Source organism: Brachyistius frenatus, unplaced genomic scaffold (assembly GCF_029030835.1).
Source record: "Brachyistius frenatus isolate BFR_SWC_R1_liver_20210118 unplaced genomic scaffold, ASM2903083v1 Contig_119, whole genome shotgun sequence".
Lineage (NCBI taxonomy): Eukaryota > Metazoa > Chordata > Actinopteri > Embiotocidae > Brachyistius > Brachyistius frenatus.
The window spans coordinates 566,183-594,132 of NW_027210718.1; the positions used below are offsets into that span (position 1 = coordinate 566,183).

General features: G+C 43.5%; 2 protein-coding genes across 4 annotated transcripts; one reads left to right on the top strand and one right to left on the bottom strand.

Annotated features, from left to right (window-relative positions):
- Window positions 1–334: 334 nt before the first annotated feature.
- LOC138629617 (parvalbumin beta-like) lies at window positions 335–3,556 on the bottom strand. Of its 2 annotated transcripts, none has more exons than XM_069713447.1 (5): window positions 3,294–3,556; window positions 2,628–2,700; window positions 1,312–1,444; window positions 889–998; window positions 335–620 (listed from the first exon to the last, which is right to left on the bottom strand). In XM_069713447.1, exons 1-5 carry the CDS (start codon window positions 3,477–3,479, stop codon window positions 598–600), a joined length of 525 nt encoding a protein of 174 aa, XP_069569548.1. In that variant the 5' UTR covers window positions 3,480–3,556; the 3' UTR covers window positions 335–597. The 2 variants fall into 2 exon arrangements, with proteins under 2 accessions (XP_069569548.1, XP_069569547.1); XM_069713446.1 differs by having other exon boundaries at window positions 2,628–2,703.
- A 928-nt stretch (window positions 3,557–4,484) lies between these two features.
- lmtk2 (lemur tyrosine kinase 2) lies at window positions 4,485–27,043 on the top strand. 2 transcript variants are annotated; one of them, XM_069713498.1, is made up of 15 exons: window positions 4,485–4,655; window positions 4,972–5,073; window positions 10,811–10,944; window positions 11,149–11,302; window positions 12,246–12,322; window positions 12,691–12,809; window positions 13,146–13,233; window positions 16,982–17,112; window positions 20,101–20,185; window positions 21,418–21,539; window positions 22,294–22,443; window positions 22,593–25,647; window positions 25,744–25,876; window positions 25,973–26,237; window positions 26,919–27,043. In XM_069713498.1, the coding sequence occupies exons 2-15, from the start codon at window positions 4,980–4,982 to the stop codon at window positions 26,941–26,943; spliced, it is 4,632 nt and encodes a 1,543-aa protein (XP_069569599.1). In that variant the 5' UTR covers window positions 4,485–4,655; window positions 4,972–4,979; the 3' UTR covers window positions 26,944–27,043. The 2 variants fall into 2 exon arrangements, with proteins under 2 accessions (XP_069569599.1, XP_069569598.1); XM_069713497.1 differs by having other exon boundaries at window positions 4,976–5,073.
- The last annotated feature ends 907 nt before the right edge of the window (window positions 27,044–27,950 follow it).

Sequence of the window (27,950 nt, forward strand, 5' to 3'; positions counted from 1 at the left end):
ATGAGTTATTCTGCAACAGTGAATCAGAACTGGGGTTTCCTCTCATGAACATAATGTCAGTGAATAATAATCGGATTGTATGCCAGTTGTATAACTATGTGATTTTGTGTACAGGCATCCGAAGGCACTACATAATCCTAAATATTTCCTATGTAAATTAAACACCAGATGTCACTTTAATCAGTGTATCAAGTAAATCAGTGGCCATCTCAGCATCATTCATGCTACATACAATCTTCAAGATCATTTGGCCCACACATAACACAAGATTGAACATTTTATGCATTGTCCATCTCAGACTATAGTGAGAAAAAAAAAGACCATGAGATGATGATGATGTCAATCTTAAATGCATTTATTAATCCATTTCAGGTACTTGATTGGTTAAACACACACATATCTAATATCCAGCTTTATCCAGTTGTCCACCAAACATTTTATGCATTATTGTATCACATGAACAGGGAGAGCATCAGGCAGGTACAGAATATCTGAGGTTTTTAATTTTTGCATCAAACAATCTGGAAAGTCAAGATTTCCATAAAATATCCATGATTCAAAAAAGGGGAAAGACAGCCATAGTCGTGTTTATTCTCTTTATTTCAGGAGATCACAGAACTCTGTGGGGAAGAGAGACATTGAAAGTCAATAGTGGAACCAGTTTTCTGCAGACAAGAAGTCAGTGACATACAGCATTAGGATGAAGCTAGATTACTAAACAAGCGAAAAACTTTTTTTTTCTTGGTTGAGTGCGCAGTGCTATAGTTTTTATGCATGTGGTTTGAATAGAGTGTAATTTCAGCACTAAGTGGTGGACAGCTCCTCTGTGCAGATTACTCCTTTTCTCTTCTACCAACAGCTTTCCCAGATGTTTTAGAAACAACCCACCTTCCATCCCAATCTTTCCATCACCGTCCTTATCAGCTGCAGCCATCAGGCTCTTGGTCTCGGTCTCAGTCAGCTCCCTGGCCGCCGCAGAGAATTTCTGCAGTAACAGTCTGAAGGGTGGACGAAAAGAAGAAGTGATCAATTCAAACTCAAATCATCCAAATTACTTTATCTTTGCTGATGCCTTGTTCTCCCCCCAGGCCTCAAACCCCTCTCCATCACTCACTCACCTCATGTATTAATCAATTCATTCCCAGCGGAAACACACACACACACACACACACACACACACACACACACACACACACACACACACACACACACACACACACACACACACACACACACACACACACACACACACACACACACACACACACACACACACACACACACACACACACACACACATTCCATCCTTACTTCAGCTCCTCCTCCTCAATGTATCCACTCCTGTCTTGATCCAGGACCGTAAACACTTTTTTTCTGTTGGCCTCAGATGACCCAGTCAGTCCCACTAGAGCAAAGAAGGACTGGACATCGAACGTGCCCGGAGCTACATTGGCACAAAGAGAGCGAGATGAAGAGAGCAAGAGAAACAGACACATGTGAGAGTGACAGGTCAATCACAGAGTGAATAGAAAGAAAGAATGGTGGGTGGGTGAACAGAGATGTTGCCTTTACTCATTCGCTCAGGTGATTTTCATTTTTTAACCAATGACATTTACCAATATACACCCTTTAGTGCATCACTGTCTCACACCATTATAGGCTGTGTCATTATGCTATTGAAACAGTCAAAGCACACTGAATATTGCCCATGGGTCTATTGTAAGCCTCAATGTTAAAGCCCTTTATCTGTCGAGCTGTTCAGAGTGGAAGTTCTGATCTAGGATGAGTTACTTTCAAATAATTTAAAAGGCTTTGCTGAAGATGTCTTGCTGCCACTGTAGGAGAAATAAAAAGCTTTATACTCTGACAATCAATTTTTAAAATCTTATAACAGAGGGGAATCTTAAAAAAAAAAAAAAATCCTATCCCTAACTCTAAAGGTAGGATTTGCGTGCTATCACCCATTTCGTTTTAGACTTCACTTCTTTCCCTGAATTATAGAAATACTGCCTACTTGTATTTATGGAAGAAAAGTAATGTGCAACTGACAGGGTTTAAATGTCATTTTGCCTTAAACTTTGCTAACAGGCAGGTTTTCTTGAATAAAAGGGCATATAAGCGCTGACATTTGATATTCATCGAAGCGGTTGAGCTGTGTCTGCCTTGTCATGCAAACATAATTGCTAGAGATAAATAATTAAGTGTTTTGGGATGTGAGGACTTCATAGCTTGTGTGATTCGGTCTACTCTGTGTGAATGCTCAACATAAACACTTTGGTGTCTGGGTGGTAACTGCTCTCCTGCCACATGGCTGCCTGGTTACCTGCAGGCTCCCCTGTGAACAACACATCATACAGGTATCCCCTGTGGGAGTGGGTTTATCCGTGCCTCTGTGTGAGTGTGTGTGTGTGTGTGTGTGTGTGTGTGTGTGTGTGTGTGTGTGTGTGTGTGTGTGTGTGTGTGTGTGTGTGTGTGTGTGTGTGTGTGTGTGTGTGTGTGTGTGTGTGTATGTGTGTGATATGTGAATCAATGTGTATTCCCTTACTGTAAACAATGCGTTCTTGTGGTCATGATTAGATGCTTGTAAAGTGTGTGACTCCCTGCCTGCAAGTTTGTGTCTGACTCACCTTGACATGCCCAGATTGCAGCCTTGATGTCCTCGTCGCTCAACATCCCTGAAAATGCCATGGTCCTCTGTGGCTGCTTAAGGAATACACACACACACATGCATGGAAGAAATGCAAAGTGACAGTTACTGAAACTGGTACAGGTGTTTTCTGCTATCAGGTAACAATCTCTGCCAGATAGACAGTCCACACTTGCTGATAGATTAAGCATTATCATTCCTCTGTGAGTAGTTTTTTGAGAGAGATTAGCACTGTCAAAAGACAGCTGAGTTGAACCCTTTATCAGCAGGGCTGTACCATTTCGACAATAAGGTACAACGACATAACTCGTATAACTATAACATTTTTGTCAGTATGGAGAAATATTTCATCATGTGATGTAATTTAAAGCGTTGTGCGAGAGAAATGTCCAGTGATACAACCATTGTTTCCTAAAATGAAAGAAATCTTTCCCTCCCACAGAGAGAGTTGTTGAAACTTGAAAGAGAAATCACAAAAAAGGGTTAAATATCCTCTTTTCCCCCCCCCTACATTTCAACATGTATTTCCCCCCTCTCTTAAAGCAAAAGAATTGAGATTCAGTAAGCATAAACACACATAGAATTGCCTGCTATTATTGCACAAACATTGCCGTGCAGATGAATTTGCAAAAAACTGGGTACTCACCGTGCTTCGGGTGATGAGGTTTGCACTCTGAGCAGATGATGTGCAGATCGCTGCCTCTCTTGCTTTGTGCCTACGAACCACCAACACTCTCTTGCAGCTTCGTGAGTGCAAGAAGCAACCTGACGTGTCTGTCCTCAAACCCAGGGAGATTTCCTCCTCGCCACAGATTGCCTCCTCCCTCTTCATCAGTTAATCAGAGCAGATCATTTTACCATTCATACTGTTTTGTAAACTTGCAGACGTAGCAAAAATCACTGGAAATAATGACATTTCAATCTGATTATCATAAATATACATTGGGTTTACTGCTTCAAAAGCTTCGAAAATGTCAATCTTAATAATTAATAATATGAAATACAGAATCAGCTATACTCAGGAAATGCAAAGTTTTCAGTGAATACGTGTCATAATTACTTTCTGTAAATGTATTCTTAATTTTAGAATCAGTTATGTCCGGTACATTTAAAAGTATGCAATAAAGACAGTGCAATCGCATATACAACTGTTATATTGTGAGACTATATACAACAAATGGGGAAACAACTAGCTTTGGGTTCCTAACAAACAGGGCATGCCAGTGATTAATTATTAGTGTTTGATCACAACAAAAAAATTGCCATGTGTCTCGGCATGATTTCAGGAAAACCACACAAGTGTATATAGTGGTATAGCTGTTTTTGATTTGGATTAATAACCTGGTACAAAATGATCATTTTAGAGCATCTTTCCCATTTTGTAGCTATTGTGATTAAAATTGAGTTTAATCTTGTTTATTGTTTGGTTTGTTTACTACAGTCATTTAACATAAAATGTTCCAGTGAATCTAACGAACAATATTCATATAAAATCCCTGGGAGAGAAAAAAAAAAAAAAAAATCCAACAGAAATAGATCATGATGCTGAAGCCAGCATCAATCAGTCAAAGGACCCTCTCCACCCATAAAATTGGTAGTTTATGGTTTGCCTTGAATCCAGAAATAAACATCGTTCAAAATCAGTATTTCGTTCCTCATATAGTTGGAGAGCGACTTGATCTTAAAAGGGTTCTTCCGCTTTGATACAAATCACTGGATTTACTTGACAGGGAACAACGCTCGACGCTGATTGGCTGGCGCGAGTTTAAAGTCGAAGCTGTTCTCCTCTGTGATTGGATTGAGCGCGCGTCAATCATTTAAAAAGTTTTACGCCTCATTCCGTGACGTAAGATCGAACAGGAACATGGCGCTTTGGAGGATAGGTGTTTCACGATAGTCGAGGAGGAGGAGGAGGAGGGGGGCGGCTATCGATTAAATCTCCTGTTGCTATGTTCATTTAAATAAACGTGAAGGTTAACACCCTGCAGATAATGACGGGCCGTCAAAGGTGATCGCTCCTCCGGTCTCCATGGGCAACGGACCACTTACGCGTCGCGGGCGGTTGTTTGCTGTCGTCAGCTGAAACTGTTAGCATTGCTACGCTAGCCGAAGCTAGTTAGCCGGCGAGTAGCAAAATCGCTAAAACGGACGAGAAAATGTGCGCGTTTGTGTAGCCGACGCGGAGGTTAACGACGACCGTCAATGATTAAAACACTCCGTTCCCGCGTCAAACGAGCCACTTTTTTTTATTTTTTATTTTTTTTAAAAACGACGATTTCAAATAGCTAACGTTTTTTTTTTTGTTGTTGTTGTTGTTGGCTAAGCTAGGAGGATGGAGAGCCGCCGTGGATGTGTTTTGTTGCTGGCCGGTGGGATTTTCCTGTCGGCGTCTGAAGGTGCCCCTCTTCACTATCCTCACAAAGCAGGTGAGACCCTCCTCACTCCCTCCTCACACCCCCACGAGTTGACACGAAGCCAGCTGTTCACTTTCTGTACGATAATATGCGTCTTGTTAAGCCGGAGAGGAGCAGCTACAAGCTAACAACAACAGCAGCAGCCTCGTCTTCATTATTTTATTTTTCTTTCTTTCTTTCTGTGAACCAGAAACTTGTTTGTTGTCGGTGTGACTCGTTTTGGTCGCAGAGTTGCTACCAAAAGAGTCTGTTCTGTCTAAACGGACAGGTGAAGTGTTGTTATTTTTTTAATCAAATGATATTAATCTTTTAATTACACGCAGGTTCGTCGTCACGATGACGTAAACAGACTCTTCTTCTCTGTTCCCAGAAACAAAACACTTTAAAAAAAATTTTTTTTATTTGTGTTTAATATTTAACAGCAGGTATCATTAACAGTGTCTCGGTTCACAGTTCAGAGATGTTTTAGTGGAGTTCGTTGCAGTCATATAACCGAGTTTATGGTACAATAGAGAAGAGGCCGGCACGGAAATACCATTTATACTTCTCAAGTCAACCTTGAAAAAACAACAACAACAACAACAAACCCCTCTGATGTTGGTTATACGGTCGTATTTTACACACATACATGGATCGCTTTAGGATGAATGATCTTGTCACGGAAACACCTGGTGTCGATTTAAGAGCTTCTTTTCAAGGCCGAGTCACAGAAACAGAACAATGTTTTTTCCCACTGCGGTTGTACTTTGTGGACTAAGTGACTATTTTGTTATTTGAGAATCGTTTAAGCCACTTATTGAGCAGAAAAGCAAAAAACAAACAAATCGGTCCCTACGGCTTTCTTAAATAGCCAGAAAATATTTGGGAATTTCGCAATACTTTGGAGGCAATAGTTTTAGTGTTCTCCAAATTCACCGAGAGAGGGAGGGAGGCGGCGCCTCCATCCATCCTCTTGGTGTAACTAGCATCTTTGTGAGAAAATGATAGATGCATATTGTCTGTACGATATTAGATATTGTCTTAGATTTTGTGATATGGCATAAATGTTTTTTTTTTTTTCTTCTACTGTCTTTAAAGGCTCTATTCCAGCAAAGCAATGTCATTTTTCTGAACTTTTCAGACTGTTCCAGCTGCTCTGTTATTTCCCTTTCACCAAATTAGTAATCCTATCCACATTACTGATGATTATTTATCAAAAATCTCGTTGTGTAAATGTTTTTGTTAAAGCGCCAGTAGTCATTTCTACATTTCCGTTGCAGTTTTGATTTCAAGGTGTTTCACGTCGGAAAATATGGTGATATTTAAATGTGTCCGTATCGCCTCGCTCCAGATGGAGATGTGAAAGTGCTTTATGAGGAGCGGTAATGTGTAACCGTAACACATTCCATTCTTAACACCAGTCAATGATTAGCAAGCGTGTTATTTGCTTAATTATAATACAGCATACAGGAAAGTAAAGTCGCAATACAAGCCCACTTTTTATGCTTTTATTACATAGCAACATGTTCTTTGCCCCACTAGTCTACGTGAACCAGTGCTTAGAAATGTGCAACAATTATTGTTTAAAATTTTGATTAAAGATTATGGTTGAGATCACACATACAGTATAGGAATATTACACAACGTGGTCACATTTGCTCTGTTTACACACATCAAACATGGGTAGAAGTAGATTGTTAAACTTTAATGGAAGTGTCAGTGTTTTAACTGTAGTGAATAACCAGGTCTGTTTTTCAAGGTGGACATTGGCCTTAACCTTCCACTACTCTACTCGGTGATTCGGTGACTACTACCCCAGGCTGTTATGGATGCTTGTTACAAACCAGTCTATCTTTAGGCTGCTGTCGGAGGTGAAGCTGCCGGAGTTTTCTAGTTGTACAAAGCAGAATGCATGCTGATGGTCCCAAGTGGCAGGCGAGTGACCAATTTATACATGCAGGTTCGTGAAAACATAATTTGTCATTGAAAATGACACAACGTGATCTTGTAAAAAAAACAACCAATCCTTTCAAGAGACGGATGGCCACATGTATTGGCTGATTCAGGTACCTGGGCTCTTGATTCGATTGATGAGGATCTTTGCAGACAGATGAACTCAAACGTAACAGCCAGACAATGCCACCCTCCGTCCTGTACATAACTGAAAGTGCAGACATCCACTGGTGGGTGAAATCTGCAGAAATGGGTCAGCTCCTCCTCTGCGTGAATGCCTACTGAAATATGCAGTGCAACCGAAATAAGACGTGGCAGCTCCCTGCCGTATTGCTCCCAAAAAACAGTTGAGTCATTTGGTGGGGCATGCCAAGTCATAATATGAACCCATGACTCAAATAAAGCCTAACCGAGAAGAACTGATGCCATGTAGAGCGGCCGTGACCCAGCTCCTGTTTTTTCTGTCAGCCTCGCTGGGAGTCCCGCGCCGCCTGCAACCTTGTTGCTCTGCTGAAACAGACAGAGTCTGTTTGTGTCGAAAAGCTGCCCATAATTACAGCCAAATGTTATTTCGCGGGATTGTCGTGAACTTGAGCTCTGGCTTTATTAAAGCCATTTGAAACTCCCTTTGAACTATTACTACTGCCAATGACGGATGCTCATTTTTGCAAGTTATAATTGTAAATGGAGGAAGTGACACTGGGACATATTTTGGAGTGCAACAGGGTGATTTAAGTTTAAAAATTCATTAGTTTGCTTTCGATTTAATGTTGTTGGAGAGTCTTGCCTGTCAGTGCTTATAATGAAACATTTCTATTTCATATTAGGATGGTGTTACTCCAGGACTTGGCTTCATGGTGTCAATTTGATAATGGCTGAATGTGTGGTTTTAGAAAATACATTCCTGTTTATCATGGCGGTGGAAAACTCTTGTCTGGGAGCTCCCTGGCTCAGTGAGGCTGTGATGATACACACCTGGGTGTTTGACACTGTTCCTCCCATTAGACGATGCCAATCATCCCCTTTTCCTCTTCCTAAATTGTCACTTGTAAAAGTTCGTCCGATCCAGAGATCACGACATGTTACATCGATTGTGACTTTGAACTAGCTTGAATATATAATATTTTAGATTATTGTTTTGAATGAATCCTTTATTACACAGACTCCACATAGACTTTTTTTTTTTTTTTTTTTTTTTGGTACGAGGTAGCTTTGTAAATTCTTTTGTCATCTTCCTCATTCAAATTTCATGTGCTCCATGGTTTTGATTGAAGCTGGCGAAAGAGATTCAGTCAGGTCAGGCTGTGTTAGTTGTCCTCCTGTACGTCTGAACTACAAGCCATCAGACTTAGCCAGGCCCACTCATCGTTCTCCTGATGGGGATGATGAATTGCAAGGTAAGAAACGCTTAAATTCCGGTGTAAGGACACACGGCCATTTATAGCTACATCCACCGGGCTCGTGTCTTGACTGTGGACCCATTTAATCTTTAATTCCTCTTCTCATCAATATTTCACCGCAGACAGTTTCTCTATTGCAGTCTTCAGCGCAGAGAAGAGGTTTGTGGAAGGAATCCTGTAGAAGCAGACATCGCTTAGTACCGGTGGCCTCGGTGGTGTTGCTAATTTAATTGCATCACAGTATATGACCTTACTAAAGGAGTAAACAAAACATGAGGCACTCAGGAATTAAAAAAAAAAAAAGTCCATGGAGGATTTTTATTTTGATCAGAAGCGAAGAGAACAGATTAAACCATCTTGAATGTCTATTTTTGTCGGCGATGGCTCGGTGTTCTGTGGCAGACATGAAATGAATCTCAATCATGGCTGACACTTTAGATCATATCTAATGTTCCCCAGGGAGGTAAAGTGATTGCTGCTCAATCTCCTCTTCTGCCTGATGGGCTGTGTTGTCGGGATGCAAAACAAACCTGACTGCTAAAGCTACTACAGGGAATATTTTATGTATAAAGATTTTTGGAGGAGACGGGTTAATAATTTAGTTCTGAAAACAGTGAAATGTCTTCCTCTTTTTCCCCACTTTCTTTCAAAAGAACAGTGTGAGTCCTGTGCTGCTGATCGCAATTTTCTGGTTGTGAAATCCTCTGACAACCTACATGCAGATTAATATTGACACCTCTGTTTTGTGATTAGGCTATATTGTTTTCAAAATGAGTGATCACATCGTGAAATGATTTGCAGACATCAGAAAATTTAATTTCCTTTTTTTTTCTTTTTTTTTTTCTATCATCCTGAGAACAGACTGCCATTATTTGGTAAAGCTCTGCTGAGACCATCCAGTCTGATCCAGACTGATTCGCTCCACGTGTTGAAAAATAATAGAGAAGAAATGATACATTTAAAAACATTCCTTTATACGTTTCTTCTCAGTGTAGATATTACCTATTTGGGTTGAAGTCTTACTCGTATACTGCTGTGAAAAAACATGAGACACCTAGAAGTGGGTTTTTTAGCCTGGATGTATTCTGCATCCGTCAGAAATGTGTCGCTCAGCAGAAGGTGACTCGGCAGGTGTTTTTTTTTCTCCCTCTGTACCTGACAAGCTACAACCAGTGGGAGACAGAATAAACACAAGAGGAGGAGGAGGAGGAGGAGGAGGGCATCACACAGACTCTCACTACTCTTTCAGTACACACTCACACGCATCATGCCATGTTGAAAAATGGAAATAGAAAAAGTGATGATTCAAGCTGCAGGTGGGAAGGGTTGACTTTAATTTCTTCTGACTGTTCGCTCACAGTGCCAGTAACGACAAAAGATGCAGCGACCAGTGGTCATATCTTTCAAATGAACAGTGACATTTGGGAGATGAGAAAACAAGGTGGACTTTGTGACAGATGCACACACACACACACACACACACACACACACACACACACACACACACACACACACACACACACACACACACACACACACACACACACACACACACACACACACACACACACAGCGCTAACAAAATAATGCGCTTTTGTTAGAATTACAGTAAACATTTGAATATTAAGGTGGTTCTTTAAACCGATATTTATCAATTCTGCAAATACGGTTTTACCGCCCACTCTTATCTCCCATATTTTTTTTTAGCTTATGCCTCACGCATGAATATGCTGGAACAATTTGTACCCGTGTTACAGTCTGTAACACGCAGGTGTTACACTAAATTGTAAATCAGTTGCGCTGAAATGGAAAAGCCCTCGCTGTGTATATGTGGGTTGGCATTAGTGTCGTGAGTGAGCAGCAGCTGAGCAGCGCAGCGGGTGGGTTGCACTGCTGCTGTCAGCTCTGACACTTGAACTGCTGGGCCAGCAGCGTCCTGACCGGAGCAGACCCACACCTGCTGTCGCAGCGGCTGCACCATCAGCCGCTAATTGGCCGGCGGACACCCCCACAACTGTCTCCTTGAATTGAGTTGAGGGATAGACTTCGGGTGGTCCGGCCTGAGGTGTCACAATTATCGTCACGTCATGTTCGGGGCGATGGTTTTGAACAAGATCAAACCCATCGTGTGTTTTGCACGAGAGCATCGGGCTCAATGAGTTGCACGGCGAGAGCACCGTGCAGTTTATTTCTCTCGTCGAGTTTTAAATGTACCTTTTGTTGTGGGTGGATTTAGACGCAGAGCCACTGTGCACCCCTCGTGTGCCGTATCACTGTCAAACGCTCTTGATGTTTACGCCTCTGACGTAACACGGCTGTCAGCCGCCTCCCTTTGTTCTCTTAGGAAATTATTTTGGAATCGCGGCCATAAATGTGAATGATTCAGCACATTTCTTTTTGTTTTTGTGTCACTTCAGGTGGAAGCGGAGGCGACGCTTGGTCCGTGTCTCTCTACCTGTCCCTGGTGGTGTCGTTGTTGGTGCTCGTGGCCTTGGTGCTGGTACTAGTGAACTGCGTGACCTGCTGCAAGGAACGGGAGATCAACTTCAAGGTGAGACTCGCGGCAGGCAGGTAGCCAGACGGAGCACGGCTTCGACCGCTCCCGTGCAGGCCTGACCTCATGAAAACACAGTGGGTAGATGGGCTGTAATGGACCATCCATGAATTTAGTTAACGTTGTAAAATATATATATATACTTTTAAAGAGCCAGTTTGTGTCTCGGTGATATGTCGCATCTGATTTTTGTTGACGTAGGAGTTTGAAGACCACTTCGATGACGAGATTGACTTCACCCCGCCGGCAGAGGACACGCCCTCTATGCAGTCTCCAGCCGAGGTGTACACCCTCGCCGTGTCCCCTGTGGCCCTGCCTGGACCCCCGCACCTCCAACCTCCTGCCAGCATTACAGGTCAGACACATGCACACAGATAAACACTTTTTTATTAAACCAGAAAGTATAATTGCCTCAATCATGTACAGTGGTGTGAAAAAGTGTTTGCCCTCTTCCTGATTTCTTTGTTTTTTTTGCATGTCTGTCACACTTAAATGTTTCAGATCATCAAACAAATTTAAATATTAGTCAAAGATAACACAAGTAAACACAAAATGCAGTTTTTAAATGAAGGTTTTTAGTATTAAGGGAGAAAAAAAAAATCCAAACCCACATGGCGCTGCAAAAGACTCATTGCAAGTTATCGCAAACGCTTGATTGCAGTTGTTGCTGCTAAGGGTGGCCCAACCAGTTATTAGGTTTAGGGGGGCAAACACTTTTTCACACAGGGCCATGTGGGTTTGGATTTTTTTTTTCTCCCTTAATAATAAAAAGCTTCATTTAAAAACTACATTTTGTGTTTACTTGTGTTATCTTTGACTAATATTTAAATTTGTTTGATGATCTGAAACATTTAAGTGTGACAGACATGCAAAAAAATTGGAAATCACTTTTTCACACCACTGTACACGCATGCAGTGAATATCATATATCGTGCATACGGATACAAATGAGAGATCGATAATGGTTTTATAAACTGGGTTTATGTCTGTCTGTGAATCTGTGTCTATGGTTGTAAATTGTCAATACACAAGCCTTTTAATATTTAAAAATGTTCATGTATGGAAATTTAGCGGTTTTTTTTTTTCTTCTAAACAACATTATTCTGTAAGAAAAAACTGATGTTGGGCGAGTGATGTTAACAAAGTTGCACTACCTGATGTTAGGCCTGTTTATTCAAATCTGTGTTAAAGCTATTTTCATCAAATTGGCTCCGCATTGTGCTATTTTTAGTTGGTGATGTAACTTGTGAGCAATCAGGATATTCTCGGTTAACATTGTTTTGTCTTTGGTGTCACAGACGGATCCACAGGAGTCCAGGTAGCACGTCACAGTCTGAGTTACATCCAAGAGATCGGCAATGGCTGGTTTGGCCAGGTAAGATAGTTTTTCAGGTTTCATTTTCCCCAAACGGTGTGTGAAATATATTCATTCTATGCAGCGTTTAACCACAGAGCTCTGAACGCAGCAGGCTGTCATCCGGGCCCCCTGGCGGATTTTACAATCTGTTCCTGAAAGTTTAGGCGCCGATTTTTGTTTTTTGTTTTTACTGCTTTCTCTGTGGTTTAAGGTTGATAAGTAAATATACATTTTCACAAGTATCCCTGTACCTGCTCAGTGGAATCCCTATCCTTTCCCTATTTTCCAAATCTGTTTACAATGTTTACTTTTACTACAGTTTTTGGCACCTTGTTTAAGCTTGTTTGTTTCTTGTCGAGTCGAAACTGCTGTTTTTTTATTGCCAGGTTCTTCTGAGTGAAATCTACACAGACCCAGGTGGAGCCAGAGTGGTGGTGAAGGAGTTAAAAGCTAATGCAAGTGCCAAGGAGCAGAATGACTTCCTGCAGCAGGGGGATCCATACAGGTAAATACAGATTTTCCTTTTCTCTTTGACCACAAAAACGCCCTTGTCTCAGGGCCAATATGAATTTTCGGAGGCAATGTATCTATCATTTTGTCATTGATTAATGAGGAGATGTTACATTTGCCGCAATTATTATTTTTTTGTATGTATAAATGTATGTAAAGGTAAGCACACAGTAAATGTGGTGAACAATTGCTGTATGACATCACTGTAGTGCTAGCAGCACCCTCTACCTTTCCTCGTACACATTACATCAGACTTAATCAGAAAACCAAAGTAATTTTGCTGCCGTATTGAACATCAAATCAATAACCTGTCATGTTATTTTGTCTTCAGAGTGCTGCGGCACCCAAACATCCTCCAGTGCCTCGGACAGTGTGTTGAGGCCATTCCCTTCCTGCTTGTTTTTGAGTACTGTGAAATGGTGAGTGACCACCTGCTCCTTAAAATACCCAATCAACCATGTTTATTAAAAAAAAAAGCGGTGAACATGAATAATATCCAAAGTGAATTATTTTCACGTCAATTGAAAAAGCCTGTTCATGGACCTGCTCTGTAAAAGCTCTTATTTTGAAATATTATACAGGTTGTCCTCCATTTAACATTTAGTCTTTGTTAGTCTTTGTGTTCTGGTGTTCAGTGATTGAAAGATGGTTTTACTACTTATTTATATGCCCCCTATTTTAGCACCTCCTCACTTAGAAGACTTCATTAATTGAGAGGGCTGAGAGTTGGCTCTTGTCAGTTTGCTAAGCTCACATATTCATAGGGCAAGCTGATTTATTCACGGTTTCTCTTTATCTATTCCGGCGGGGGACGGACGCTGATTGTGAGGAGCTGCCTCCCCTCCTCTTCCTCCTCTTCCTCCTCTCCTCCCCTTCTTCAATCTGGAGTGGCATAGTTTTTCTAAGCCTGGGACTTCTCACATTCCCACCTCGTCCAGTAAAGCAACAAGCTCCATTTACGCTCATCTGGTGTCAGTGCCACCAGTTGCTGTGTTTGTGCATTTTTATGGCCAGCACGTTGTGTTTGTTGGCACCTGCTGTGAGGGCAGTCAACGGTAAACGAAGCTGTCCCCGAAGAAACCTACGGGGTTCCCAGTGACGAATGCAAAAAGCCAAAAGTGTTACCTGAAAATATACATCAACTTGGTGTCTTGTTTGATTTATCTAGGTAGGATGAAGTTTTACTCCATGGTTCCGTTAGACGGAAACGTCGTTCATCTGGTGTGTTTAAATCTTCCCGTTTGCTTTTGTGTCCACTTGTAGTCTGCAGAGAACATTAGTATTTCTTCTTCTTTGATGGGTAAAAAGTAAATGCATTTCCATGATTAAGGTGACGCAGATTATCGGAGTAACTACATCTCCACCTTGCGTCGCATCTCTCTGACCCGGCAACACCTCCAGAATCCAGTCCAGTTTAAGTTGCCAGACGTTGCATCACTTTATCGGGCCGGGGTATTGTCAGCTGCCCAGACCTCGCAGATGTCCTGGCATTGTTATCTTTGCCTGCCAGCTCTGGTAGCGTCTCTGACAGGACATGGAAATGAGTCAAGGTGAATGACTTATCGCAAGCGCCTGCGAGTCATTAGGGACGATAGTGTGATGAAGAGCAGGTCCTGTTTGTTGGGGGTGATAATGTGTGAGGGCAGCACAACTGAGTGATGTCTATATTTGTTATCCCTCACTGGACGAAGCATTTCCAAGGCTTCATCCAAGTGGGATCTTGTATTACACAATATGTCTTTTCTGTCTTTCAGTACGTTAACATAAAGTCTCAAAATAACCCCTCGCGCAGAAGCGAGTGTTGAAAAGCTCCTGTTTGTATTTAAAATAACAAAAAGGCTTCTCACTAGTTGAGGCCGCGGCGATCATGTACTGGATGTCGAAACATGAAATGTGACACTGCAGCTGCGCAGTGGACACGGTGAGTCCCAAAAAGCCAATAAACGGTGACGTTCCCTCCGACAGCCTGTTGATTGATGGTGGTTGTTCCATCCTGAGTCACCCGTGCGGGGTAACCCTGAGTCATAGCATTTTAGACATCAAAATACATCCAGCAACTGGTGCTGGGTGCATGGGGAATGTTACGTACCGTGGAGTAATTGACAGCTTCTAATGCATGGATCTTCTGCCTGGTGCCTCAGCAGGATGTTAGTCAGACCTTTTCTCTGGTTCAGCGTCTGAGACGAGCTCCAGCTGACGTCGGGTTTTCTCCGAAGTCGCTGATTTCCTTCATTTACGACGGTCATTACAGCAGCATCCAGTCTGACTGCTTTTGCCCTTTATGTTACTGTCAGGGCATTTTTATGATATACATTCCTGACTGTGGTATGTCTTGAGGATACTTAGCCTTTTCGGATCTGGATTTATTGTTTACTCTTTAAATTAGAGCTGATTTAACAACGGCGCTTTTTGGTCCAAATTTCTTTCATTCAACCACTCATTGTGTTTTGCTAGGTAAGCCTACGGTATTCAGAATAAAGTCAGCTTCCAGTATCCAAAACTAACATAGACGAGAAGCACTTAAAATAGCTTTTCTTTTCATACCGCCTGGGTCATGTGGTGGCTGAGCTTGACATGAATCTGTGTGCTGGGAACTTGTCACATTCTTATTATTCTTGGGTCAAACGCAAGACATAATTGGTTTGACCTTTCGCAGTTAATGTTATTTCATTAACATCACTGAACCCCCCCTCCCCACCGTCCCCCCTGTGTCCTCCTGTCCCCTCGACCGGAACCCAAACCAAATCACCTGCTGCAGAACCTTCACAAATACAGACAGGCACACGGTATCACTTACCATACATTGAATATAGCTCTTCGGCGAAGACCCCTTCCCGGAGCTGTGTTCTTAATGTGTGTGTGTGCGCGTGTGTGCGGGTATGTGGGTATGCAGAGGTGAAAGTGGATGAAGCAAACAAATACTGCTTACATAAGACGCCAGATCTAAGCTGGTTGGGGGGGGGGGGGTTAGCTCAGGGAAAAGTAAACCTTTTGTAAACACACACACACACACACACACACACACACACACATACACACAGGTCTGCATGCTCAGTAACTGCATGTGACTTGACATTTGTAACAAATTCTCCTCATATTATGGAACTCCAGTGTATTATGAGTCGCTCATTCCCCAGGGGAGCTCCGCTCTGCTCCCAAATCGGGAATCTCCTTCCATCTGTAGAGTGAACAGGATCTCCAAAGCAAACATAAGTTGAACAGCCCTTTTGATTCCAAAATCGGGAGTTAAATGAAACTACGGACTGAGCTGTTATCCGTCTCGAGTTGTAGCACAGTTGTGCGGTGAATAGTGCTGTATCGACAGTCCGTCACTCCCATTCTGTTTGGTTTCAGTTTCAGCTATCATTATAGCCACAGATGTCCACAGAAATTCTCGATCAGCCGTGCGATGTGAGCCTGCACACGGCTTCTAATTCCAATTTACAGTCCAGTTCAGCATTCAGTCCACAAAGACAGCCCTGTAGGTCTGTGATCTGAACTCTTTGTTCCAGACACACTTCCGTATATATCGACCTCTCACAGCTCTGTCAACATGTCACTCTGGTCAGCTCATTTGCTGCCTTCTAACATAATGCTTTCCAAATAGTTTTCCACTTGTAAAAATATGTTTGGTTATTGCTTTGAGGTGTGAATAATGCTCATAAGTGCCTTGTCGTGCTTCCCTCACGGGACACTTTGTTCTTTTCTCCTCCTCCTCCTCCTCCTCCTCCTCCTCTTCCTACTTACGGGCTTGGAAACCCGAGTGGATGCAGGCACAGTTTAATTCACAGATCTGAGCTGGACTCTTTTATTTATAAATCCCTGTGCCACAGCGTTAAACAGCGTTACCCTTATTTGGTTTTCTCACACATCAGCAGTGAGATGTGCTGAGAGGACAGGAACGGGGGAGTCTGCTGCCACTGCGTGGCCGTCTCTGCATATTGCACAAAGCTGGGACCACTTGTTAAATCCCCCCTATTGCTATAATACAAATCCCATTCTGTTGGATCTGTTGCACGTTTATGTTTAACATTGACAAGCTGTGTGTGTGTGTGTGTGTGTGTGTGTGTGTGTGTGTGTGTGTGTGTGTGTGTGTGTGTGTGTGTGTGTGTGTGTGTGTGTGTGTGTCTGTGTGTGTGTCTGTGCTGTGTCTGTGCCTCTTCGCAGGGGGATTTGCGGGGTTACCTGTCTCAGCAGGATTGGATGTTCCGAAACGCTGAGTTGCTGCAGCTGCAGAGGATGGCCTGTGAAATTGCTGCTGGTGTCACTCACCTTCACAAACACAACTTCCTGCACAGGTAGCACTTCAGAACTGCAACACTCGAGCAGCTCGCGGTGTTTTGATCCACTAAGCTAAGCGCTGTGTTTTCCTTACCACTCAATACAGCTCCTGTTTGGGGTAATGCAGCCAGAGACGGCTAGACACAAAAAAAGGTTGTGATTGTACAACTCAATTGCATCCTGTAGTTGCATTATTGAATTGTTATATTATAATGTAGTTATTTGTGTCTCGTTCACTTAAACTGTTTTGTCTAAGATAATAAATGTTACTTTGGAATTTTTTTTTTTTTTTTTACAGATATCGTTTTGCGATACAGATATGGCTGAAATTTCATGTATTTGAGATGTCATCACATTGAAATACACAACTTTTTTGTTTTAATTTCCTAATTATTTTAAATGTTTAAGTTTTTTTTTCATTGTATATGATAAACAAAGGTATGTAAATGTCACCTGGTCAGTACGTGTTCATAAACATTGCATTATATGCTTATGAAGACGAGGATTACCAGTGTTCTCCAAAAATGGTGCTCACGGCAGAGGGGCCGCGTTTCATTTTCATTTTTACCCACAGCCAGCGCTAGACGTCTGGCGGCTGCCAGCCAGCAGGGGTGCAGGGGGTGTTGGGAACTCGGGGCTGGTGGTGGTGGGTGGGGGGGGGGATGTGTGTGTAACACACCATGCTCAGCTCATTGGCTTTATTTTGCATGCTCAGAATAAGCTCAGAGGGTTCCAATTACACAGCTTCCATGCATTGCCACAGTGTCAGCTGTCCACTGCAAGAGGGATATGATGATTCTGCTCTTTATATGTAAAAGGATAGCCTCATATTGGGCGTTGTGTTTTAATCCTTGTTACAACTCAAAGAGGTCTACAAGCTTCCCTCTGTGGATTTGTTTGATTTACAATCGTAAAAATATTTCTGTGGCACTTTCAACCAAAAAAAAAAAGAAGAAGTTTACACAAAGTGAATGACACGGGGTACCACTACATGCTGACAGAAATGCACACGAGATCGGTTATGGTGCAGCGCCACAGACACAAAACCCTCGGGGCAAGTGCTGTGTGGGCTGATATCCAAGGCTGAAACCTCAGCTTTACAATGCGAGGGTGAGAATGGGCCTGCAAAAGAGCAAAACACATTCTGTACCGTGTGCCATGAATATGTTCTTATTAAGAGGCCGTGGAAGGAGGGTATCTTTTAGAGCACGATTTATTAACCGCTTTTTCTCAGTACAAGTGTTTTCTGTGGCATTTTTGTTGGTTTCTCATTGAGGATTACATTCTAATTTAAAAGAAGTCCTGTACTCTTCCATTTCTCTTGAGCATTAAACAGGCTTTGTGTTGCCTCTGTCAACCTGTAATGTCATTGTCCCACTCTCCTGCTGTTGCTCTTCACCAGGGCAAGTAAGGATTGTACAGTATTTTGTGGGCAGGTCAGCGACCCCAAAAAGAGCAAGTCCCCACAGCATGCCTACATCACTGTGGTTTTGTTCAGTGTTGCATTAATCGTTCATCTGACAGTTGTTTAAATACGTATAAACATAAAAAGTACATTTTCTTTCAGTCTTTAAGAGCAGACAAGTCATTTTCAAACTGTTTCCCACTAAGGTCTCTGTTTGCTGAATACACTTTGACTGTCCCTCTAATGATTGAAGCTGGATATTCAGCTGATTTTGTATCTTGGATGCAGATACCACTTTTGTTTTGACAAAGCATCCCATTAAGATGTTTCCTAATGGAGAAAAAATACAAAATACTTTTTTTTTTTTTTATTTTATTTGATATCCTCTTGAAATTTATGATTAAATCATCATGCCATTAAACGGTATTCTTATTACTCTTCAGTCACACAGTAAACACTAAAACTTCTCGCACTCTGAACGAGGAGTTTTTGTATTACTATTTAGTTTTTAAAATTGTATATATTTAGATGTGTAGTGTACAAAGTGGGCAAATGTCTTACCACATGGTCAGATTTCTTTTAGATCTGTTTTTATGAAGTAAAAAAACACAAGGAAAAATATACCTGGTTTTGAGGGTTAGTGATTATTAACAGATCTTGAGAGAACCATGATAGTTTTGACCCCAGTGACATCGAAAACATATAATGAGTTACTGTTTTCATTTCCTCACCAAAAGTCCACAAACTGTTTGAAATGAGGGCACCAAACTGCAGAAATGTCGTGTGGCATGGAGGCGACCACCGCCACGCCGTATATTAGCCTTGTACGGTGAAGATGTTAGACTTGTTTCCTTATTGCGATGTTACTATATATTTGGCTGTCTGCCAGCAGCAGAGGACAGGGTACAGGAGAGTTTAAAATACATCTCCATTTATCTTACAGGGGTTTCAGTGGGTCTGACAGTAGCTGGGCCGTGTGCATGCAGGAATACTGGTGTCAGCACTGTTTGTCATTGGCTGGGTAAAAAGGACTTGTGGACACGCAGTGCCTCAGGGCTAAAGGGAAACCAAAGCCTTCCTCTTCACTCAGCATAAATTAACTACCATATGTCTGCTTAACAGAGCCTCGGAGCTTGTTACGTCCTCCCCTGGCAGACCAACAAAAAGTTCACCCACCCAGTGTTTCCCTCTCGAAACCATATCCTGCTGCTGTATGCACGGGTCAGGAATAGATCCTGTCTGAGTCTTGGTGCAATGTGATGAGCAGAGGGAAATGACAAGGCCCTTGTGTTAATTTCCTGTTGATACCGAAATCATTTGGGAACCTTGCCAGACTCCCCTCTCTTTGATTCCTAAGTGGCAATCTTAACCTTTTGGTCTTAACAGGCGATGGCAGATTCTTTGCTGATCCTGATCAGATTTATGTGCACTTAACTGTGGTCTTTGCTGTATAGACACAAATGACAAAGCTGAGTAGAAAGAGCACCAACTTAAATACAAACTTGCCCGAGAGCTGCAGAATCTGTGAATGAGTTGCTGATTTGAACTTGTAAAATGATCTAATCCACTCACTGTTTGATGTTTTTATCTGTCGTCTCAGTGATTTGGCTCTGAGGAACTGCTACCTGACTGCCGATCTCACAGTCAAAGTGGGAGACTATGGAATCGGACCCTACAGATACAAAGTAAGCAGCAACCTCAGACTTTGTTCATGTAATTATTACTGTAAGGACCTGTATACTCTTGTCACCGGGGGCAGGTTTCCCCCACACATACAGTACATTAAAGTGACCCAATCCAGAGCTGAATAATGGGTTAGCGCCTTCTCCTCAACAAAAAGATTCTTAAAAATCACCAGAGGGGTCGAGAGACTTTAATTGCAAACAGATTAAAGTGCTGTATGTAAAGAAACTCTAAGCCTTTTTCAATAATGAAACGGTATGAAGTAAATGATTTGAATTGAATAAATAAATTGAAATGTCTCAGCGTAATGTGCACTGTGCTCTGACTTTCCAAATTTGAAATAAAACTTCATAAAAATATCAATCAATATATAATTTCAGCCAAATCTGATCTCAAATCAGATGGATTTGAACTCAGGATCATTTTCCAAGGCGTCCAGCACAATAGGTCATGATTATGTTCTGCAGATAAGTACATTGGAATAACTTTGTTGTATGTGGGTCGCACTCAGTGTTTAGTGTGTAACGATGTCATCGGAAAACTGTCATTGTGGTCTGAGACACGTAACCTGTGACTGCAGACTCACTTCTTCAATTCCAGCTTGGGACCCTGAAGGGTGTTCACCCTCCTGTTTCTCTCTACTGTACTTGCTGTTATATTTCTGTCACAAGATGGTTAAAAACTACTCCACTTCATGTAGCTGAAAGTCTGGCTATTTTGCTGAGTTTAACTCGCACGTAAACTCTATCATTGCGCAATCTGACCCGACGTGACCCGAGAGACAATAAATTGCTGTGATCAGAGACTATGCAACTCTTTCTTTTGATCAACTGGATATTTCGCTGAAGAATTAAGGTCGTCCTCTCGTGTAACTTGACACGATGCACATGTCCTTAGGCAAGTTCTGTCTGCTGCGTTCCTAAAATATTGCTGATCTGAGAGTTTAGCTGTCTGAATTTAATACTCATAAGATAAGGTCACTCGGTGAATCTATTTCTGTAAAGAAAGGGGGAGGCAACGTGAGAGTGCGTTGCCTCGATGAGAGCTGATGAACAACCAAATTTCTCCTGTCGTGGTGCTTTGTAATTTGGTTGTTTCCATAGTTACTAACTGAGCACTTTTTTTTAAGAAACACGGACAATAAAAGTTTTGTAAAAGTAGAAAATAACTTGATTTTGTCAGGCTGTTGTTTTTTTAAAAAAAAAAAAAAAAAAGATTAATTTTTGTTTACCAGGAAGATTACATCATCACAGAGGACGATGTGTTTGCGCCCCTTCGCTGGCTAGCTCCTGAGCTGGTGGGCGAGCGCCATGGGGGAGTAATTACTTTGGAGCAGACCAAGCCCAGCAATGTGTGGTAGGTACCAGATTTCAGCTCTGCTCTGTCACTGGAGGACCTTTTTAAAAACCCATAACACATAGAGATCGTGAGTGCAGCTGGATCTATATACATGTATATAGATGCATCTATATAGAATGTGTGTATATATACACATTCTATATAGAATATATATATACATTCTATATAGATCTATATATTTAAATATATATAAAGATTTAGACTTCCCTATTGCATAGTGTTAGGTACAATAGATCTTCCAGCTAGAGCCAAGTATCACAGCTGACTGCTCTGCTGTAGTTCATTGCTGAGAAAACAAAGTCCTTTCTGCTAATACCAGAACTTGTAAATTCCAGGCAACTTGGCTATTGTCCAAGAGAGGGGAAAAAGACACTGACACTGCACCAGCTAAACATCTCTCAACTGAGTAGTCTTTATAAGCCCTTCCGCAACTTCACGGCCGATTGCCCAAATCCTAGTTAAATAAGGAATGTTTATTGGATAATAACCTAATTTCCCCCTGAGCAAGAGTGTACCGAGGCTGAGAATGTTCCCTATGTAAGGAGAACTCCCTTTTTCCCCCCCGCTTAAATGTTTACACATGGTTTTTATAACTCGTGTAGTTTATTCGGTATTGCTCGGCTTGGATATTTATAACAACTTCTCTTTAAGTTTTATGGTTTTGGGTCAAGATGTTGAGGGCATTGTCTGAACTCTTGAGTGTCTCCTGCAGTTCATTGCAGCTTATGTCGTTTTCTTCTCTTGTCTGTAGGGGCTTGGGGGTCACATTGTGGGAGCTCTTTGAGAACGCCACCCAACCGTACCCACATCTGTCTGACCGGGAGGTTCTCAATCATGTTATCAAGGAGCAGCAAGTCAAGCTGTTCAAGCCGCAACTGGAACTTCCTTATTCTGACAGATGGTGAGGAACATGTTTAATAGAAAACAAATTACATGCATAAATAGTCTTGTAAAATAAAAAATTGTTAGTGGCATTGTACGAATCAAAGTTTGGCTATTCGAAATGTGTGTTGTCTGAAAAAGAGATATCCATTTTCCCCGTCACCGCAGGTACGAGGTCTTGCAGTTCTGTTGGCTGTCCCCAGACAAGCGGGCCACGGCAGAGGAAGTGCACCGTTTGCTCATCTATCTGCGCATGCAGGGCCAAAAGGACATAGAAGAAGATTTTGAGCAACGCTGGGATGCCCTCAAGCCCAACCCCTCCGCACGGCAGACCACTGTTAGCCACTCCTCTTACCCAATCTTAGAACAGTTCGCCGACGACGCCCTGCGGCAAGAGATCGATGAAGTTCTCACCGTCACTGAAACGAGCAAAGGTCTCAGCTTTGAGTACGTTTGGGAGGCGGCCAAGCACGACCACTATGATGGTAACCATGGACGTTCAAGCATGGACACGACATTGAACTACCACAGCATGTTCTTTCCTGTATCCAGTGAAGACATCCAGGCCCATTTCCCTGACCCTTTAACCAGAGCAGCAAGGGCAGAAAGTGGTAACACTCCTGCAGGAATTCCTGGGATCGTTTCAGTGTTTGACGCCCAAAAGCCTTCTAATGGGAGTGAATATTATATCCAACTAGAAGAACAAGGGGAAAGCACAGTTGAGGACGATGGGAATAGAGGACAAGACATGGGCTTTAGTTCGAGCCGGCAAGACTTTGTTGTTCTCCAAGATGTCCGTCTGGATGAGTCGAGCACAGATGCCGACTTTTTCCACCAAAGTATTGACTCAAAGGACTCGTATTTACCAGACAGCCACATCTGGTCATCTCTTGAAAATGACAGTCCATACCACAACAACATTTTCACCGAAGGGGGGTCCAAGCAAGAGGACTCGCCCTCCTGGAGACAGAGTTTTATGGAGCTTCCAGAGCGCAACGGTAATCCTTTCCATGAAGGTGCGCCTTTAGAGGTTCCGGAGGAGACTACAGATGCAAGCTATGGGGATTCTTTTTTAGGGGAGGCTACTCCCCCGACAGTTTCTGAGTTGATGGGGGAGGACGAGGACGTGAACAGTTTTCTAACTACTGAAACACTTTCCGATAACTTTATGTTTCTCAAAGACCACAACCTGATGAAAGTGGGGTCTGGTTTTTCAAGTCCCCAGCAGAATTTACTTTTACCTGGCGTGGTCCACGAACCAGAAGAAGCATTTAAAATGAATTCTTGGGACAACCTTGAGAGCTTGGAGAACTTGAACACAGCAGATCTCTATTTAAAACCCGCAGCAAGTAGCACGTCCTCAAGACACGAACTTTTCGGCTCTCCGAGTACCAGCTCGGGGGAGTTACGTCAGTCTCTGGTAGAAAATGAAACACTGGTGCCTTCCATTACAGTGGTCGCAGAAGATGACACAAGCGGCCGGCTCCCGGTTACAAATAGTTCTTCCACTGAAGACCTTGGTCTGCTGCAATCCTCAGACAGAGGCGTAGACTCCGGTTTTAATTCTACCTCAGAAAGGTTTGAGGTTATCCTTAGTCACACTGATGGCCACACCTCTGCATTCTCTGACAGTTCCACTCCAGACTCATTGTGCACAGATGCCAAAATTCCGAGCCTCGACGATGACCTCTGGACCTCAAAGGACAGCGCGCCGCCCACAGGAAGGGAAACGCCTGAAAACCTGCAAGTTCAAGCATTGTCTTCAGATAACGGACACTGTGACGACCTAACGACTCATGATCTGTTGAGTGAGCTCATCGAGGACGCAGATACAGAACTGGAAACCACTCTGTCGGATCACGAAGAATCTTTTTTGGAGACTAACGGCCATCCGCTCGGTAGATCGTCCCTCCTGGTGTCCGGTCCGTCTTTGGACCAGATCAGCCAGGACAGTTTGCTGGAAGACAGTATGTCCACCACTGTTCCGACCGTAGACAATTCAGCTGAAACCCCCGACTCTTTAGACTCCCTGGACATACAGAGGCTCGGCGAACAGGGCGAAGAGCTGAATGCTCAAATAGCCCAAAACAAACTCCAGCCTCCGTACAAAATATCAGACAGCGGGTATGAGACCGAGAACTTGGAGTCTCCTGAGTGGAACTCTCAGCCGACGGTCAGAGACGGCTCCCCGGTAAAAAATGGCATGAGTGTTACCAAAGAAGAAGAGGAGGCAGAGGAGCTCACGGCTGCGAACAATCTGGTTCCACCAAAAATCGTTATCTCTGAGGTGGCGGGTGTGCTGGATGTTCCCAGCGAGGTTCCCAGCGAGGTTCCCAGCGAGGACCAGCAGCCAGATCGCGTAGCTCCTGCTGAGGAACCACTCATGGCCAGTAATTACAGAGACTCTGCCTACTTCTCCGACAATGAATCCGAGCCCGAGAAGAAGTCCGAGGAAACGCCCGCGGGAGGCCCCGTCGAGGTGACGTGGCTGAGGAACCCCGCTGACGAGGTCGGCGCGGCCACCGGAGGTCCAGCCCCGAAAGCTTGCGAGGAAAGAGGTGTCGATAGTTTGTTTACTCAGCAGGAATCTTCTGCAACTGCCGAAGCACCGGCTGAGGTCGCAGAAACGCCCGACGTTTCAGAGGCAGAGTCCGATACAACGGAGAGACACGAGCGCGAGGCGACCGAGGCTGCCGACTGCCATGGTGACGACGGAAACACACCAGAGTTTCTCAGGGACGCGATATCTCGTGATCAGCCGGGCCCAACGGAGAGTCTAAAAACCTCCGCCACGCCATCGAAGCCGGCACCAGAGGTCGCCGTTCACGCCAAACTAGCCAGGACTTACGCCAGTGATGTTCACAAAATAAAAGAGCCGGACGTAGAGGGGCGTTACCTGGGCAGGCGGGACGGCTCGGGTTTAGACGGACAGGAAGACGGCGTGGATGCGGACGAGGAGGACGAGAACAGCGACGACTCGGACGACGACATGCGCGCGTACCAGCTGCACAGCTCCAGCTCGGAGAGCGAGGACGACGCGGTGCACACGGTGCCGCTCATCGTCTCCGACGACACGGGCGCAAAGAACCTGAAGAGCTTGTTGAAACCCGCGAGCCTCAACATCGAGGCGTCGACTTCCCCATTCCCAACGCGGCGCAACGCGGGAAACTCCAGAAGAGCCGTGTCTTTCTTCGATGATGTAACCGTCTACCTGTTCGACCAGGTAAAGTATCGGTCTTGTTGGGTTTTTTTTGGAGGTGGAGTTAAGATGTGTTCGCGTGGCGTTCTTCTAATTCCATTCAATTGCATTTTCGTTCAGGAGACGCCCACCAAGGAACTGGGTGACCACTCCTCCGGCTCCAACAGCCAGGCGCCGGAGTACGGCAGCCCCGCGCCCGCCGCCGGCTACCTGAGCCGCTTCACGAACTCGGAAAGCTCGACAGACGAAGAAGGTAATCCCTCAAAGCCCCGCCGGGACGCGCCTGCCCGACCGTCGCTCCCCGTCCTGACTCGTTTTTTTAAATTTTTTTTTTACTAAATTCTTCCAGGCGGCGGTTTTGAGTGGGACGACGACTTCTCCTCCCCCGCGCCCGCTTTCCTGTCCAAGACGGGCAACAGCGCGGCGTCCGCGGCGACGTCGTCCTCCGCGGCGTCGGGCTTCTCCTCTCCAGCCGCCGCCGCCGCCGCGGGTCGCGCGCTGGAGCCCAGCTGGTCCAGCTCCTCGAACTACTCCCGGTTCTCCATCTCGCCGGCCAGCATCGCCAGCTTCTCCCTCACGCACCTCACCGACTCGGACATCGAACAAGGAGGCAAGTGAGGCGTGCGGTCGCACCGGCGAGCCGCGTGAACTTTGCACACCGGCTCGTGGGAGCAGTTCAGCGTTGGTGCAAAAAAAAAAAAAAAAAAAAAAAAATGACGGACGAGAAGATGAATTTGAGTTCATTTTATATTTGAATTTCGTAGCTTGAGTAATTGCATTAGAGAAGTGAATCTAAATTACGCAATTTGAATTTGTGCTATTTAACACGTGCATTGCTTTGAAAAACGGAATCCGAAGAGCAGTGATTTTGAATTCGTTATTATATTGTGTTGAACTTTAAACTGAATGTGATATCATGCAATTGAAATCGTTTGCTCCGATTTGATCCCCACAGAAAATTCGACCGTCTTTAGAGCTGAAATTCAATATGATTTTGTGTCTCACGCGTACATCCGTCTCTTTGAGGAGGAGCAATCGAGTGCAGATTCACAGAACTCCTTCTTGGCCAATAAGCACCAAGTGTTGCCCTGAAAACAAACTCCTCCTCCTCCTCCTTCTTCTTCTCCTCCTTCTCCTTCTCCTTCTATATCATACCTGAAATTGAGTTTTTAGTGACGCCTTGTCAGATTTGTTATGTACCATGTTCACCGGGTCTCGTAATAATATGACGTAGTCGTGTTTTAGTAAAGCTTGACATGTTTAAACCATCTTCTCCTTTTGTTCATTCCAGGAAGCAGTGAGGACGGAGAAAAAGATTAGCGTGATAAATCGAGGGACCATTTATCATCGCACTTCTGAGACATGAAGCTCTACGTGCACTTTTTTTTTTTTTTTTTTTTTTTAGGGGAACTGCCGAACAGGGACGGACGACGCGGCTCGTCGGGGGGGGGGGGGGGGCAAACTGTGGACGCTTCTCACAGGCGGGACTGTTCTCTGCGGAGTTGGCCACGAGAACCATGAACCGTAATGAGCAAATAAGACGGACAAGGTCCAGTTGCATTCTGAGCCACATCACCTCTCCAGCACCGTCAGTGTGTGTGTGTGATTTGTAGTTCAGTGCAATTATCTTTTTTTTTTTGGGGGGGGGGGGGGGGGGGACAACAACAACAAAAAAACGGATGTAGTTTCTAAATGTTTGCTTTAAAGACTCATCGTGCGCATTCCAGGTGTTTGACTGCTTTTTTTTTTCTTTTCTTTTCTTTTTTTCTTCTTCTTCTTTTGTTGTGTGTCTTAAGTACACTCCTTTTCCAGGACTTCTGCTTCATCCCCCCCCCCCAAAAAAAAAGAAAGAAAAAAAACATCTTTATACTCTGAATTAATGAGTTCAACACACTGGGCTGGCAGACTCGTCACTACAGCCAAACAGGAATAAGGTCTTCGATTTCAGCAGACCTAAAACTGAAAATCTTAAGTAAAAGCTGAAATATTCATTTTCGCTTCTTTACGTTGTGCGATTATTTCGGTGGTTGCCTTTTTTGGAAGATTTTTTTTTTTTTTTTTTTTTAATTTCTGTAACTTCCTGTTGAGTTTAGTCACAGTCTCCTAATTGGAGAGGAACTATGTGTGCTGTCCTTTTGTAGCAGCATTTAAAAAAAAAAAAAAGAAGAAGAAAAGTTGTCATTGTGGAGGCACCCTCCATGCATAGGATGATTAGATAACTACAAATCCCTCATGTACTGAGGTGACACACTGCATATTCCTTTATTTATGTTTAAAAGGAACAATTACAGTAAGCCGAGTCATATTTTTTGACAAGTGAATGCTGG

Excerpts from the sequence above, each read along its gene's own strand:
- LOC138629617 (XM_069713446.1), bottom strand. The coding sequence starts at position 3,479 with ATGAAGAGGGAGGAGGCAATCTGTGGCGAGGAGGAAATCTCCCTGGGT. Across the intron at positions 999-1,311 it reads ATTGAGGAGGAGGAGCTGAA|ACTGTTACTGCAGAAATTCT; the intron begins GTAAGGATGGAA and ends TCCACCCTTCAG. Across the intron at positions 621-888 it reads TGGAAAGATTGGGATGGAAG|AGTTCTGTGATCTCCTGAAA; the intron begins GTGGGTTGTTTC and ends TCTTCCCCACAG.
- lmtk2 (XM_069713497.1), top strand. Across the intron at positions 20,186-21,417 it reads TCGGACCCTACAGATACAAA|GAAGATTACATCATCACAGA; the intron begins GTAAGCAGCAAC and ends TTTGTTTACCAG. Across the intron at positions 25,648-25,743 it reads CCGTCTACCTGTTCGACCAG|GAGACGCCCACCAAGGAACT; the intron begins GTAAAGTATCGG and ends ATTTTCGTTCAG.